This window comes from Dendrobates tinctorius, unplaced genomic scaffold (genome assembly GCF_039654945.1).
Source record: "Dendrobates tinctorius isolate UK_male_01 unplaced genomic scaffold, ASM3965494v1 ptg000014l, whole genome shotgun sequence".
Lineage (NCBI taxonomy): Eukaryota > Metazoa > Chordata > Amphibia > Anura > Dendrobatidae > Dendrobates > Dendrobates tinctorius.
The window spans coordinates 9,134,959-9,148,480 of NW_027361682.1; the positions used below are offsets into that span (position 1 = coordinate 9,134,959).

Consider the following 13,522-nt stretch of genomic DNA (forward strand, 5'->3'; position numbering starts at 1 on the left):
TCGATGGATCAGAGACGAGATCAGTCTGGCATACTCCGTGAGCAATGAAAATCCTCCGGATGGTATCAGGGCACATTCCGCCAGAGCTATGGCTTCCTCATGGGCAGAGAGGGGAGACGTCGCAATCGAGTCTATATGTAAGGCTGCAACTTGGTCAACGCCCTCTACTTTTTATAACCACTATAGGCTTGATTTACCATGTTCATCTGACCTAGCCTTTGGTAGAACGGTCCTCGGCACGGTGGTCCCTCCCAGGTGAAGGTCTCTGAAATTCTCTCCAAGTGGGTGCTGTCGTGGCGAAGAGTAAAAAGCCGGATTACTTACCGGTAATGCTCTTTTAATAAGTCCACGACAACACCCGTTCACTACCCTCCCTAGAAGTTAGCATAATGTATATACACCACCTTAGATGTAAAATAAATAAAATTTGAATATTGAATAATATAATGGCCTAATAATTGGCGGTCCCCCGGGTACTCTGAAATCCAACTGAGGAGGAGAGGTGGACCGCCCTCTTTTATCTCTGTAGGTTTCCTGTTCCTATGGGCAGATTCCTCTCTCCAAGTGGGTGCTGTCGTGGACTCATTAAAAGAGCATTACCGGTAAGTAATCCGGCTTATTTAAGTGAAAAATTTATTGTAGTACAATGTGAACATCAGACATTTAATCATTTTTATGATACAATAATCAAGATATTTAGATAGAACATAATATATAGATTTATTGGAATACAGCTTTAGAACAAACTGTAATAAATTGTAAATATGTAATATATATATGTAATCGATATTACATAGTGTATTTTATATATATATATATATATATATATATATATATATATATACACATATAATACTATGTAATAAACTATGCAAGTGGCTAAAAACAGTTTTCAACAAAAACATACTAAATAACATTTGTGCAGTCTATGAATTTGTTGTAAGAAATAGAATTGCCTCCATCAGATCCTCCTTCATGGATGACCTCAAATCTGACCTAATAATTTTAAGGCCAGAGAACAACCTCTCTACACTAACTTGGGTTGGAGGCAAAGCCGTAACCACATGGGCAACATCTCTAACAATTTCCGGGTATAAAGGAATTGCCTCGTGCACACAGTCAGTTTTGATGAACGGTTGAATTTTTCTATTTCTTTGAGAGCAAGTGAAACATTTTGCTTGAAATATGGTCAATCTGCTTGCTATAGGAGACAAAGTGAAATCTTTTTCCTTGCAGCAACGCTTTGCCTGCTCCATGTCATCCAAATACTTGTCAAAGTCAAACTCCTCATCTGATGAGGATGAAGATATGGCAGCAGTAGCACTGTCAGGACCCAAGTCCTCTTGCGCCTAGCAGTCCTCCTGTAGGCCATACATCCTAACTGCTACCTCAGTCAGAGCTTCTTTTCCTTTAGTAAGCTGTTGATCATCAAGCAGTATACAATGACTTGGGTCCACATAAACAGCTGTGCAGAAAAAATTTATTTTCCAATAGCTGTGTCTCCGTTTCATTGGAAGCAGAAATGCCATCTGCGATTTAAACCTCTTTGGGACAGGCAAAATAGCAAGTTCTTCCACTCCCTTATGAAAATGCCAGGAGTTAAATCCTCAGCTTGTAATTTTTTAGTCACGGTAAATGGGTGATTAAGCAATTCCTTCAATTCAGCCACCTGTGTCCATTGACCTTCATTTAGGGTTACCTGAGGCTTTGCCATATCTATAAGAAACGTTTTTAGTTCAAGCAATCACTCAATCATTAAGTAAGTGCTGCCCCACTGAGTGGCTTGATTGACAATTGCCCCTTTCCCAGCACGTCTCTTCAAGATGGAATCAATTTTAGGGGTTCTGGCGGCAATAACCAATTTCCTCACTTTTACAATCAGAATTCCAGCATGTCCCTCTTGCCAACTATCTCTTATTGCCAGCTGCAGCGTGTGCACAACTTTCTCACTTTCTCCAGCTCGGGGCCCAGGAATCGGATCCTGTGAAGGGCAGGCACCCCTCCTCTCTCTGGTGAAGACGGCAGAATACAGGACAGAGGAGGGGAGATTGCCCCCTGCAGTCTGAGCCGGTGCAGGACGGGAGCACTGCAGCATACAAGTGAGTCCCCCCCTGCCCCTCGCTGGCTACGGCCATGATTCACACACAGCGTTTTTTGCGGATCAGTTTTTTGCAGTAAAATGCAGTGACTCTGGGCATCCCAGCAAAGTCAATGGGTTTCAAGATATGACATTCAGACACATGGTTTTGTGAGGATCCGTTTTTGGGCTGAATGAGCATGTCAGTTTGTGTGGCGTTTTTCTAATCTGCTTTTGCTATGGAAAACATTATCTATGAGCTCAAAAACCTTTCAGGTGATGCGGTTTTTTTAAAACCTGATCTGCTTTTCCAGCTGAAAAACGTATCTTCAATAAACACAGCAAAAACGCTGTGTGTGAATGTAGCCTTAGGTCAGGAATAGAACAACCATTTATAGGACATTTCATAACTTTCCCAAATTCCTATGAAAAAAATATTCAGCATATTCTGCATTGAACTACTGTACCCAATTTATTATATATTTTAGGAGTCGGAGTCGGTCCATTTTATACCGACTCCACAACTCCGACTCCACAGCCCTGACGTGGCAGGAAGTACCTATTCCCAGTCGAGGATACCGAGGAACTGTTACAGGCTGTGAGAAATACCATGCAAATAGAAGAGGTCCCTCGGCCGCAGTCCAGACAGGACTTAATGTTTGGGGGCCTTACATCCCAGAGGCAGACGGTGTTCCCAATAAGTGACCACATTCGGGCCATGATATTACATGAATGGAAGGAGGCCATCCAGAGACTGCGCCCTACCATCAGGCAGTTACCCCCACGGGATCTAAACCTGGTCCTCAGGGCTCTCTGTAAATAACCCTACTTTCTGGAGGGAGACACGCCTATATCAACTCGCACATGAAAGACTGCATTCTTGGTGGCAATAACCACAGCTAAAGGGCATGTCACACTAAGAGATATCGCTAGCAATATCGCTATAACTAGTGACGTTATAGCGATATTGCTAGCGATATCTCTGTGTCTGATAGTTACCTACGACCGGCTCCCCCGCTGATTATCGCTGATCGCGCGAGAACGTTCAGGACTGTTTCTCGTCATCAGCTTCCTGCGGCGCTTCCTGCTGTGACGACGAGCGACGCGTGGAGCCGGGCGGGAGGACACAGGATCGCCTGGTGTGACAGGTAAGTAGCGATCCCCGTCCCCAGCGATGTCGCTAGTGAGATCTGCCTGTGTGGCAGCTCACTAGCGACCACTTAGCGATGCACCAGCGATCCTGACCGGGTCATATCGCTGGTCGGGATCGCTGGTACATCGCTAAGTGTGACAGTACCTTTAGAGAGTAGGGGGAGATCCAGGCTCTGTCCACTAGAGACCCATATCTACGGATATGAGAAGATTGCATAGTCCTAAGACTGGATCCAGCTTTTATACCTAAAGTAGCCTCCGGCCAAAATCTAAACTAGGAAGTCATGTTACCCTCTTTCTGCAAGAACCCCCCTAACGAAAAAGAGCAGGTGTTGCACTCTCTGGACGTTAGACGGGCGTTCAGTGATTATCTGGAGGCCACTTGTAGCTGGAGAAAAGACCCTAACTTGTTCTTCCTTTTCGAGAGTAAGAACAAGGGGAAAAAAAGCGTCCAAAGCATTCATCACAAGATGAATTACATCCGTAATGTCTATCGCCTATATATCAGACGGGTTAGATTGCCCAGTAGGAATAAAAGCCCATTCGACCAAGGCAATATCAACATCTTGGGCCGAGCGAGTAGGCGCATCTCTATAACAGATCTGCAGGGCTGCAACCTGAGTAAACACATTCTGCAGGCACTACAAATTAGACGTATTAGCTATCCAGCAGATGGCTTTCGGGAGAAAGGTTCTCCAGGCAGTAATATCACACTGAGGAGGTTCTTTGGTATTCTCCATGGTGCTGTCAGAAGGGAAGTACTGGAAAATGGGTATTAGACCTACTGGTAATTAGGTTTCCAGGAGTCTATCCTGACAGCGCTGTTAGTTCCCCCCTAAGTATGCTATTTCATATGCTGTAATATGACTTGGATAAATGCAAGTGAAAACTTTTAACTGTGGTGTGGTACGTGTCAGAACACTGAGTGAAAGGGGGTGGAGTGGGACTTTTTAAACTCTCGTGTGCTTTCCTGTCTCTGCAAGGAGGAGGAGGATTTCCTCCATGGTGCTGTCAGGATGGACTCCTGGAAACCTAATTACCGGTAGGTCTAATACCCATTATTCTCAGAGGGCTGGCTCAGCACCTCACTCTTAACTTAGAAGCACTTGGAGTGTAAAAACGGGGGGGGTCTGATGTTATACTTTGGGGGTCCATAGTCCCAAGACTGAAGTGCATGAGAAACCCCTCCACCCGATCAAATTCACCCATCTCTATTAGTGACTCACTAACACAGCTTGTGAGGATACCGCAGTTACGATTGCAGGCTGGGTTTGATTTTCCTAAAGGGGGTCTTTTAACCTCTGTTGCTCTAAAATCGGCACTAAAACCGTCCAGGGCTGGCTGATAGCGCAGGGAGTCAACTGTCATCTACAGCTGTTGCCACAGGGCGGTGCTATTTTCCCGGGAATAAGACCCCTTAACGGCCTTCATTTTAATGAGTATTGGCCGTCTTTAATTGTGGCACTGCACTTTTTTTCTAATTTTAACACACTTTGAATCTTTTTGAATTTTTTTCTTGCTTTCCACTGCATCATCATAAAATGGTGTAATTCAAAAGTAGAAATCATCCAACAACAAACAAGCCCTCATATGGTTATGTGGATAGAGAAATAAGAATGTTATGGCTCTTAAAAGAAGGGGAGGAATAAAAGAAAGAAACAAAAATATAGAAAATACAATAAGGTCGTTCAAAAGTCCTGCAAAAAAAACCAACCCCTCACACGGCCATATTGATGGAAAAATAAAAAAGTTATAGCTCGGGAAGAAGGGGAGCAAAAAATGCAAATGCAAATATGGAAAATCCCAAGGTGGTGAAGGTGTTAATACATTACCTTAACAAAGTTTTGAGTATTTGAGAAAGATTTGAAGAGTTTCTGTTCCAAAAAAATCAATGTGAACACATGCTGAGTTTTTTTTGGAACAAAAACTCTGCAATTATCCTCATAATCTTAAGTCTCTAAGTTTTGACACTTAAGGTTTAACATAGCCATGAAACATGTAATGGATTGCTACATGTTTGCAAGATTAGAACCACTATCCTTTCATGAGTGCATCGTCAGAACCACCCCAACATTTCCCCTCTCCAAAATAGTCCCCCACGCTGCCCTTCTATCATGCCCCCCCTCGTGCTGCCTTTGTCATCATCGACCCCCCCATTGCACTGCCCTTCTGTCATCATTACACCCCCCCGCGCTGCCCTTCTCTGTTATCACCCCCCCCCCCGACCGGCGCTGCCCTTCTCTGTCATCACCCCCTCCTTGCGCTGCCCTTCTCTGTCATCACTCCCCTTGGCGCTGCCCTTCTCTGTCATCACCCCCCCGGAGCTGCCCTTCTCTGTCATCGCCTCCCCGCGCTGCCCTTCTCTGTCATCACCCCCCCGCGCTGCCCTTCTCTGTCATCACACACCCCTTCGTGCTGCTCTTCTCGTGCTGCCCTTCTTGATCATCATCACCTTGAATACAAGAGGAAAGAGCGCACACAATCTTGGACGGCTCTGCGGGCCACATACGACCCACGGACTGTATGTTGTGCAGGTCTGCGTTAGACTAACGTCATCCAAACCCGCTGAAATCAAGTTCAGTCTACACTCTGTGTATGGTGCCCCCTGCCGACTGATCACCGGTGGAGATGTTGATTGGACATGTCTGGTTTTGAACTGCTGATCGCATTGTTCTGGAGATAAGACCTTGTGTAGCACAAAAGAGCACTCGGCCGAACAAGCACTCGTGTATGGGGGAGATTGCTGATGAACGATTGGCCGAAGTATCATTCATCCGACAACCATCTTTTGTCTATGGGCAGTTTTCCTTAACCCCTTACTGCCTTTGGACGGGATAGTGCATCCAATGGCAGTCAGCTGTTTTCAACAGCTGACATGTGCCCGCAATAGGCGCAGGTGGAATCGTGATCCACCCGCGCCTATTAACTAGCTAAATCCCGCTGTCAAACGCTGACAGCCGGATTTAACCAGCGCTGTCGGGCCGGAAATGCGTGCATCGCCGACCCCTGTCACGTGATCGGGGGTCAGCGATGCGTTGCCATAACAACCTGAGGTCTCCTAGAGACCTCTATGGTTGATGATGAGGCATTGCTATGAGCGCCACCATGAGCCAGCATCCCGGAGTCGCCTCTTCACTGTAGACGTTGACACTGGCGTTTTGCGTGTACTCTTTAATGAAGCTGCCAGTTGAGGACCTGTGGGGCGTCGATTTCTCAAACTACAGACTCTAATGCACTTGTCTTGTTGCTCTCTTGTGCAGCGGGGCCTCCCACTTCTCTTTCTGCTCTGGTTAGAGCCTGTTTGTGCTCTCCTCTGCAGGGAGTAGTACACACCGTTGTAGGAAATCTTCAGTTTCTTTGCAGTCACTCACATGGAATAGCCTTCATTTATAAGAACAAGAATAGACTGTCAAGTTTCACATGAAAATTATTTTTTTTCTGGCCATTTTGAGAGTTTAATGGAACCAACAAATGCTCCAGATTCTCAACTAGCTCAAGGAAGATCAGGTTTATAGCTTCTCTAATCAGCCATACTGTTTTCAGCTGTGCTAACATACTTGCACAAGTGTTTTCAAGGGTATTCTAACCATCCATTAGCCTTCTTACACAGTTAGCAAACACAAAGTACCATAAGAACACTGGAGTGATGGTTGTTGGAAATGGGCCTCTATACACCTATGAAGATATTGCATTACAAACCAGACATTTGCAGCTAGAATAGTCATTTACCACATTAACAATGTATAGAGTGTATTTATGAATCATTTAATGTTAGCGTCATTGGAAAAAACTGTGCTTTTATTTAAAAAATAAGGACATTTCTAAGTGACCCTAAACTTTTGAACGGTAGTGTACCTTATACAGGCTGCTAAGAATATCATTCCTCATCACTGGAAAAGTACTTCTTCATCTGCTCTGGAGGAGTGGTTCTCTGAAATAACCCTTCTAAATAGGATGGAAAATTTGCTTGCCCAATTCCCCGCTGACTGTGATAGATACCGAGAGACTGGATTGAATTCCAGGAATACGATGCCTACCGCCTTTCATCGGATTGACGTGACCCACCCTTTTCTTCAGTGTGATTTTTCTCTTTACTGACTATGTTCCACGTTGGTTCGGACTTGGCAGCACTATGTATGGGTTCTATTGGATTTTAGTAACCTCATTACTGGAATACTGATGTCTTAAAATGTTCCATTCTTTCCTTTTTCTTCCTAGAACTTGAAGAAAAAAAAGTTATAGGAAGAAAAAGGAGGGAATATTTACCGTATATGCTTGTGTATAAGCCGACCCCCAAAAATGGGAAAACTTGTTGACTCATGTATAACTCGAGGGTGGAATCCATAGACTATGCCCCCCATATGCTGCTCCATAGATTATGCCCCCCATATGTTGCTCCACAGATTATGCCCCCCATATGTTGCTCCATAGAATATGCCCCCATATGCTGCTCCATAGACTATGCCCCCATATGCTGCAAAAAAAAAAAAAAATGCCATACTCACCTCTCCTTGGTCCATCGCCGCTGTCTGAACTAAACGTCACTGACACAGGATGCAGCAGAGACAGCGGTGAGCAGCAATGGACTGGGGGACAGTTGAATATCGCTATACTCACCCATCCTGCCGCGGTCTCTGCAGCCTCTCTTCTCCACTGTCTCCCTTCCTGTCTTCAGCGGTCACGTGGTACCACTCATTACACTCATGAATATGCGCATATTCATGAGTGTAATGAGCGGTACCACGTGACTGCTGAAGACAGGAAGGGAGATAGTGGAGAGGCGAGTCTGCAGAGACCGCGGCAGGACAGTTAAGTATGATCTCTGACACAGCGCACATAAGGAAACAATTCCAAAATTAAAAAAACACATTTGAAAGGTAACTCACCAAAAACCCTGACTGATGCACTGGCAGGATGCAGCAGAGCCCCATTGATAAAGGCTGGGGCAGCAGAGGTGCATTCCACTGATGAGAACAGCCAGTAACCCATCATGGTCTGGCTGCCTAGTGGAAAAAATGCACACAAATAAGGCTTGCATAAGACATAAGTCACACAGATAAGTGTGATGCAAAGTGTCCGAGCAGCCTATTAATGACCCCCATAGTATTAGCAGGCGGGCCGCTCGGCACCGTACATATGCATCACACATAAAAATCCAAGCCAACATGAAAGGCTCTAGCTGCATCCTGCAAAAATGATAAAAAGTGCAAAAAGATAAATAGATATGGGGTATTAGTTACTATTTTGGCCAAAGTAGATAAGTTCACAGCCCCAGCCTTTATCAATGGGGCTCTGCTGCATCCTGCCAGTGCATCAGTCAGGGTTTTTGGTGAGTTACCTTTCAAATGTGAGTTTTTTTTGAATTTTTTCCTTATGTGCGCTGTTCAGATTTAGTGTTGGGGACACACAATATCTGGGGACCCTTGACGTTGGGTTGTGAGCTTATCTACTTTGGCCATAATAGTAACTAATACCCCATATCTATTTATCTTTTTGCACTTTTTATCATTTTTGCAGGAAGCAGCTAGAGCCTTTCATGTTGGCTTGGTTTTTTCTGTGTGATGCATATGTACGGTGCTGAGCGACCCGCCTGCTAATACTATGGGCGCCATTAATAGGCTGCTCGGACACTTTGCATCACACTTATCTGTGTGACTTATGTCTTATGCAAGCCTTATTTGTGTGCATTTTTTTCCACTAGGCAGCCAGACCATGATGGGTTACTGGCTGTTCTCATCAGTGGAATGCACCTGTGCTGCCCCAGCCTTTATCAATGGGGCTCTGCTGCATCCTGCCAGTGCATCAGTCAGGGTTTTTGGTGAGTTACCTTTCAAATGTGAGGTTTTTTTTTTTTATCTCTGACACCCCCGCTCCCCCGCCGACCCGTGTATAAGCCGAGAGGCGGACTTTCAGCCCCAAAAAATGGGCTGAAAATCACGGCTTATACACGAGTATATAATACATAATTTTTATTTTTTTTTTAAAGATGGAATTAAGTGATGATTTTGAATTTTTAGATTCTTTTTATAAAGTTTTTTTTTTTTTTTTTTTTTTTTTTAATTCCCTTAGTGGACTATAACTTGCAATCATCTGATCGCTTATACTATATACTAGATTAACTCAGTGGCTGAGTTTCATCAGTAAACCAAGATGGCAGCAGACGTGATCCCCGGCTGCCTTGGTAATTCATTGTTGCCCCGCGTATGGATGACGGAACCCAGTTTGTGTGCATCAAACTAATTCATTTTAATGTCACTGTCAGAGCTAGTGTCATCTTAATGGTTAGGGAGACAGAGGTTGGCTTTGTTACATAGTCTGCATGCATCATATGTGAAGAGTTTTTTTTTTTTTTTGTTTTTTTTTTTTATCTCCCGTGTCCCTTCCTAACACAGCGCCCTCTCCTAACATGGTGACCCCAGCACTGATATATTTATTTCTTTTGTGCAAAGGTGGTGACGATCTTGTTCCAGTTCTGCGTGGATCTCTTCCAGGAACCTGTCAGCAGGATTGTGCTGCATGACCTGGAGACAGTGTCAGGTTGGTGCCGTTACACTGATTAAATGATACCTTGGTTGATGAAACCCGTCTTGTTGTTTTTTTGTTTAATCTTTTATTTTCAATTTTGAGTTAATGATATGCTCGTGCTCCGGGGCGGGCCTGTAGTGGTGGTTGGGGATCTTTATGTGGTGCTTTGCTTAGGTAGTCATCTATATACAGTGGGGAAAAAAAGTATTTAGTCAGTCAGCAATAGTGCAAGTTCCACCACTTAAAAAGATGAGAGGCGTCTGTAATTTACATCATAGGTAGACCTCAACTATGGGAGACAAACTGAGAAAAAAAAATCCAGAAAATCACATTGTCTGTTTTTTTTTTATTTTATTTGCATATTATGGTGGAAAATAAGTATTTGGTCAGAAACAAGCAATCAAGATTTCTGGCTCTCACAGACCTGTAACTTCTTCTTTAAGAGTCTCCTCTTTCCTCCACTCATTACCTGTAGTAATGGCACCTGTTTAAACTTGTTATCAGTATAAAAAGACACCTGTGCACACCCTCAAACAGTCTGACTCCAAACTCCACTATGGTGAAGACCAAAGAGCTGTCAAAGGACACCAGAAACAAAATTGTAGCCCTGCACCAGGCTGGGAAGACTGAATCTGCAATAGCCAACCAGCTTGGAGTGAAGAAATCAACTGTGGGAGCAATAATTAGAAAATGGAAGACATACAAGACCACTGATAATCTCCCTCGATCTGGTGCTCCACGCAAAATCCCACCCCATGGGGTCAGAATGATCACAAGAACGGTGAGCAAAAATCCCAGAACCACGCGGGGGGACCTAGTGAATGAACTGCAGAGAGCTGGGACCAATGTAACAAGGCCTACCATAAGTAACACACTACGCCACCATGGACTCAGATCCTGCAGTGCCAGACGTGTCCCACTGCTTAAGCCTGTACATGTCCGGGCCCGTCTGAAGTTTGCTAGAGAGCATTTGGATGATCCAGAGGAGTTTTGGGAGAATGTCCTATGGTCTGATGAAACCAAACTGGAACTGTTTGGTAGAAACACAACTTGTTGTGTTTGGAGGAAAAAGAATACTGAGTTGCATCCATCAAACACCATACCTACTGTAAAGCATGGTGGTGGAAACATCATGCTTTGGGGCTGTTTCTCTGCAAAGGGGCCAGGACGACTGATCCGGGTACATGAAAGAATGAATGGGGCCATGTATCGTGAGATTTTGAGTGCAAACCTCCTTCCATCAGCAAGGGCATTGAAAATGAAACGTGGCTGGGTCTTTCAACATGACAATGATCCAAAGCACACCGCCCGGGCAACGAAGGAGTGGCTTCGTAAGAAGCATTTCAAGGTCCTGGAGTGGCCTAGCCAGTCTCCAGATCTCAACCCTATAGAAAACCTTTGGAGGGAGTTGAAAGTCCGTGTTGCCAAGCGAAAAGCCAAAAACATCACTGCTCTAGAGGAGATCTGCATGGAGGAATGGGCCAACATACCAACAACAGTGTGTGGCAACCTTGTGAAGACTTACAGAAAACGTTTGACCTCTGTCATTGCCAACAAAGGATATATCACAAAGTATTGAGATGAAATTTTGTTCCTGACCAAATACTTATTTTCCACCATAATATTCAAATAAAATGAAAAAAAAACAGACAATGTGATTTTCTGGATTTTTTTTCTCAGTTTGTCTCCCATAGTTGAGGTCTACCTATGATGTAAATTACAGACGCCTCTCATCTTTTTAAGTGGTGGAACTTGCACTATTGCTGACTGACTAAATACTTTTTTTCCCCACTGTAGTTTGACAGGTCACTGACCCCTCAGTGACCTGCCCCATAGTTTATATAATGAATATTATATATATGTAAAAAAAAAAAAGACCATATGCAGGCAGGCACCGGCGGCACTGCAGCATAATCACATCTATAATGTGTATTATTGTTTTTGATATACATAAAAAAAAAAGATCAGTCTGAAATTGGCACCTGCCATGCCTGCACAGTATCGGCTATTGCCATCTCCAAGATGACGTGGCCAGCACTATCTTAGTGGAGACGTGCGTTTTGTTTTTTTTTCTTCTTTTTTCTTTTCTCTAGCAAGATAGCGTCGCCTGCACGGTATCAGATATCGGCGATCCAATAGTTGCTAGTCGCAGTCGTGGCTGGCAACATTTTCAGGTGCGATCTTGCTGTAGCACAGGAGACGGCACCTGCCTGCAGAAGGTGGATATATATGCGCCAGCGAAAGTGACATTCACGTCACCGCTATTCCCGCGCATGCACAGGAACAGCTGCAACTGCGTGCTCTAGCGGTGACGTTTATTCCCAGTAATTTCACAGCACTCCCGATGCGATAGCATCGGGCCTATTTCTAGTGTGTGTGTGTGTGTATGTATGTATGTATGTATATATATATATATATATATATATATATATATATATATATATATATATATATATATTTTACTATGTATGTATGTGTGTATGTATATATATCTCAATGGAATAGTTCGCTATAAATGGAACACTTCAAAACTGAGCGTGGCACCCACCATAGGAACCAGACCTACACCCAAATGAGTGTCTTATTGAGCCGCAGGATCGCTCTCTATGCATACATAAATCCACATTATAAGATTTTTAAAGGGAAAAAAATAACTCATTATTAAAATTAATAGAAAATAAAAAGTCGCACTCGACTGCTCATGGTTAATTAAAACAAAAAGTCTCACCTTGGGAGTTGATGGTAAGTCACACCTGATAAAAATGTATGAATTAAAATTACTTAAATATAAAACATATAAATATAAATACAAATATAAACCTGAATATAAAATTATATATAAATATATACTCAACCATATACATTAAATACACTAAATTTATAAAAAGTTAAGTCCATGCGGTTGTAAAGTATAATTTTATATTCATGTTTATATTTGTATTTATATGTTTGTATTTATATGTTTTATATTTATGTAATTTTAATTCATACATTTTTATCAGGTGTGACTTACCATCAACTCCCAAGGTGCAACTTTTTGTTTTAATTAACCATGAGCAGTCGAGCGCGACTTTTTATTTTCTATCAACCTTTAATAATGAGTTAATTATTTTTTCCCTCTAAAAATCTTATAGTGTGGATTTATGTATGCACAGGGAGCGATCCTGCGGCTCAATAAGACACTCATTTGGGTGTAGGTCTGGTTCCTATGGTGGGTGCCACGCTGAGCTTTAAAGTGTTCCATTTATAGCGAACTTTTTGTGTAATAGGATTCATGTCATATGTGTGTTTTTTGAGCGGGGATAGATACGTATTTTTTCCTTATAGCAAGATTAAGTCCAGTTTATTCATTGAAATACTGTTCCCTTTTTTTTGTGAAAAGTTATTCTCATGAGAGTTAATGAGATTCTGGTTAATTAAGTAATATACAGTCTCTCAGAATAATATATACATTTTATTAAGATGCATTTTAATAGGATACATATATGTTTTTTGAACGAACATTTAGTTTGCGATTAAATATATTTTACACATTTTTTATCATATAGAATTTGCTTCCTTGGGGATCTGCTCAGCTGTCTGCGATCTGGTCTGGTGGTTAGAATGACCTGTTGGTTCTCCTTTTTTGAACTTTTCTGACTGGTTCGTGATTTTTTTCTTATATGATTTTTTTTCTTCACTTTTTTCGTTTCTTCTTTTCTTATATATTTTATCTGTGAATTTAATAAAGAAATTGTTATTTTATATAGAAATGAATGATCGAGTTTA

General features: G+C 42.7%; 1 protein-coding gene across 3 annotated transcripts in view; it reads left to right on the plus strand.

Moving 5' to 3' along the window:
- LOC141071116 (uncharacterized) overlaps positions 1 to 13,522 on the plus strand; it is a 79,834-nt gene that overhangs the window by 21,724 nt on the left and 44,588 nt on the right. Inside the window, exons 2-3 of one of the 3 annotated variants that reach the window (XM_073559602.1) lie at positions 9,679 to 9,766; positions 13,303 to 13,396. The exons of 1 other annotated variant lie outside the window; for it this stretch is intronic. Coding sequence is in view for 1 of the 2 variants with exons in the window: in XM_073559600.1 (XP_073415701.1) it covers positions 9,746 to 9,766 (21 nt within the window). In the remaining variant the exon portion in view is untranslated. The remainder of the gene's footprint in view (positions 1 to 9,678; positions 9,767 to 13,302; positions 13,397 to 13,522) is intronic. One more of the 3 variants, XM_073559600.1, reaches the window with a different exon arrangement.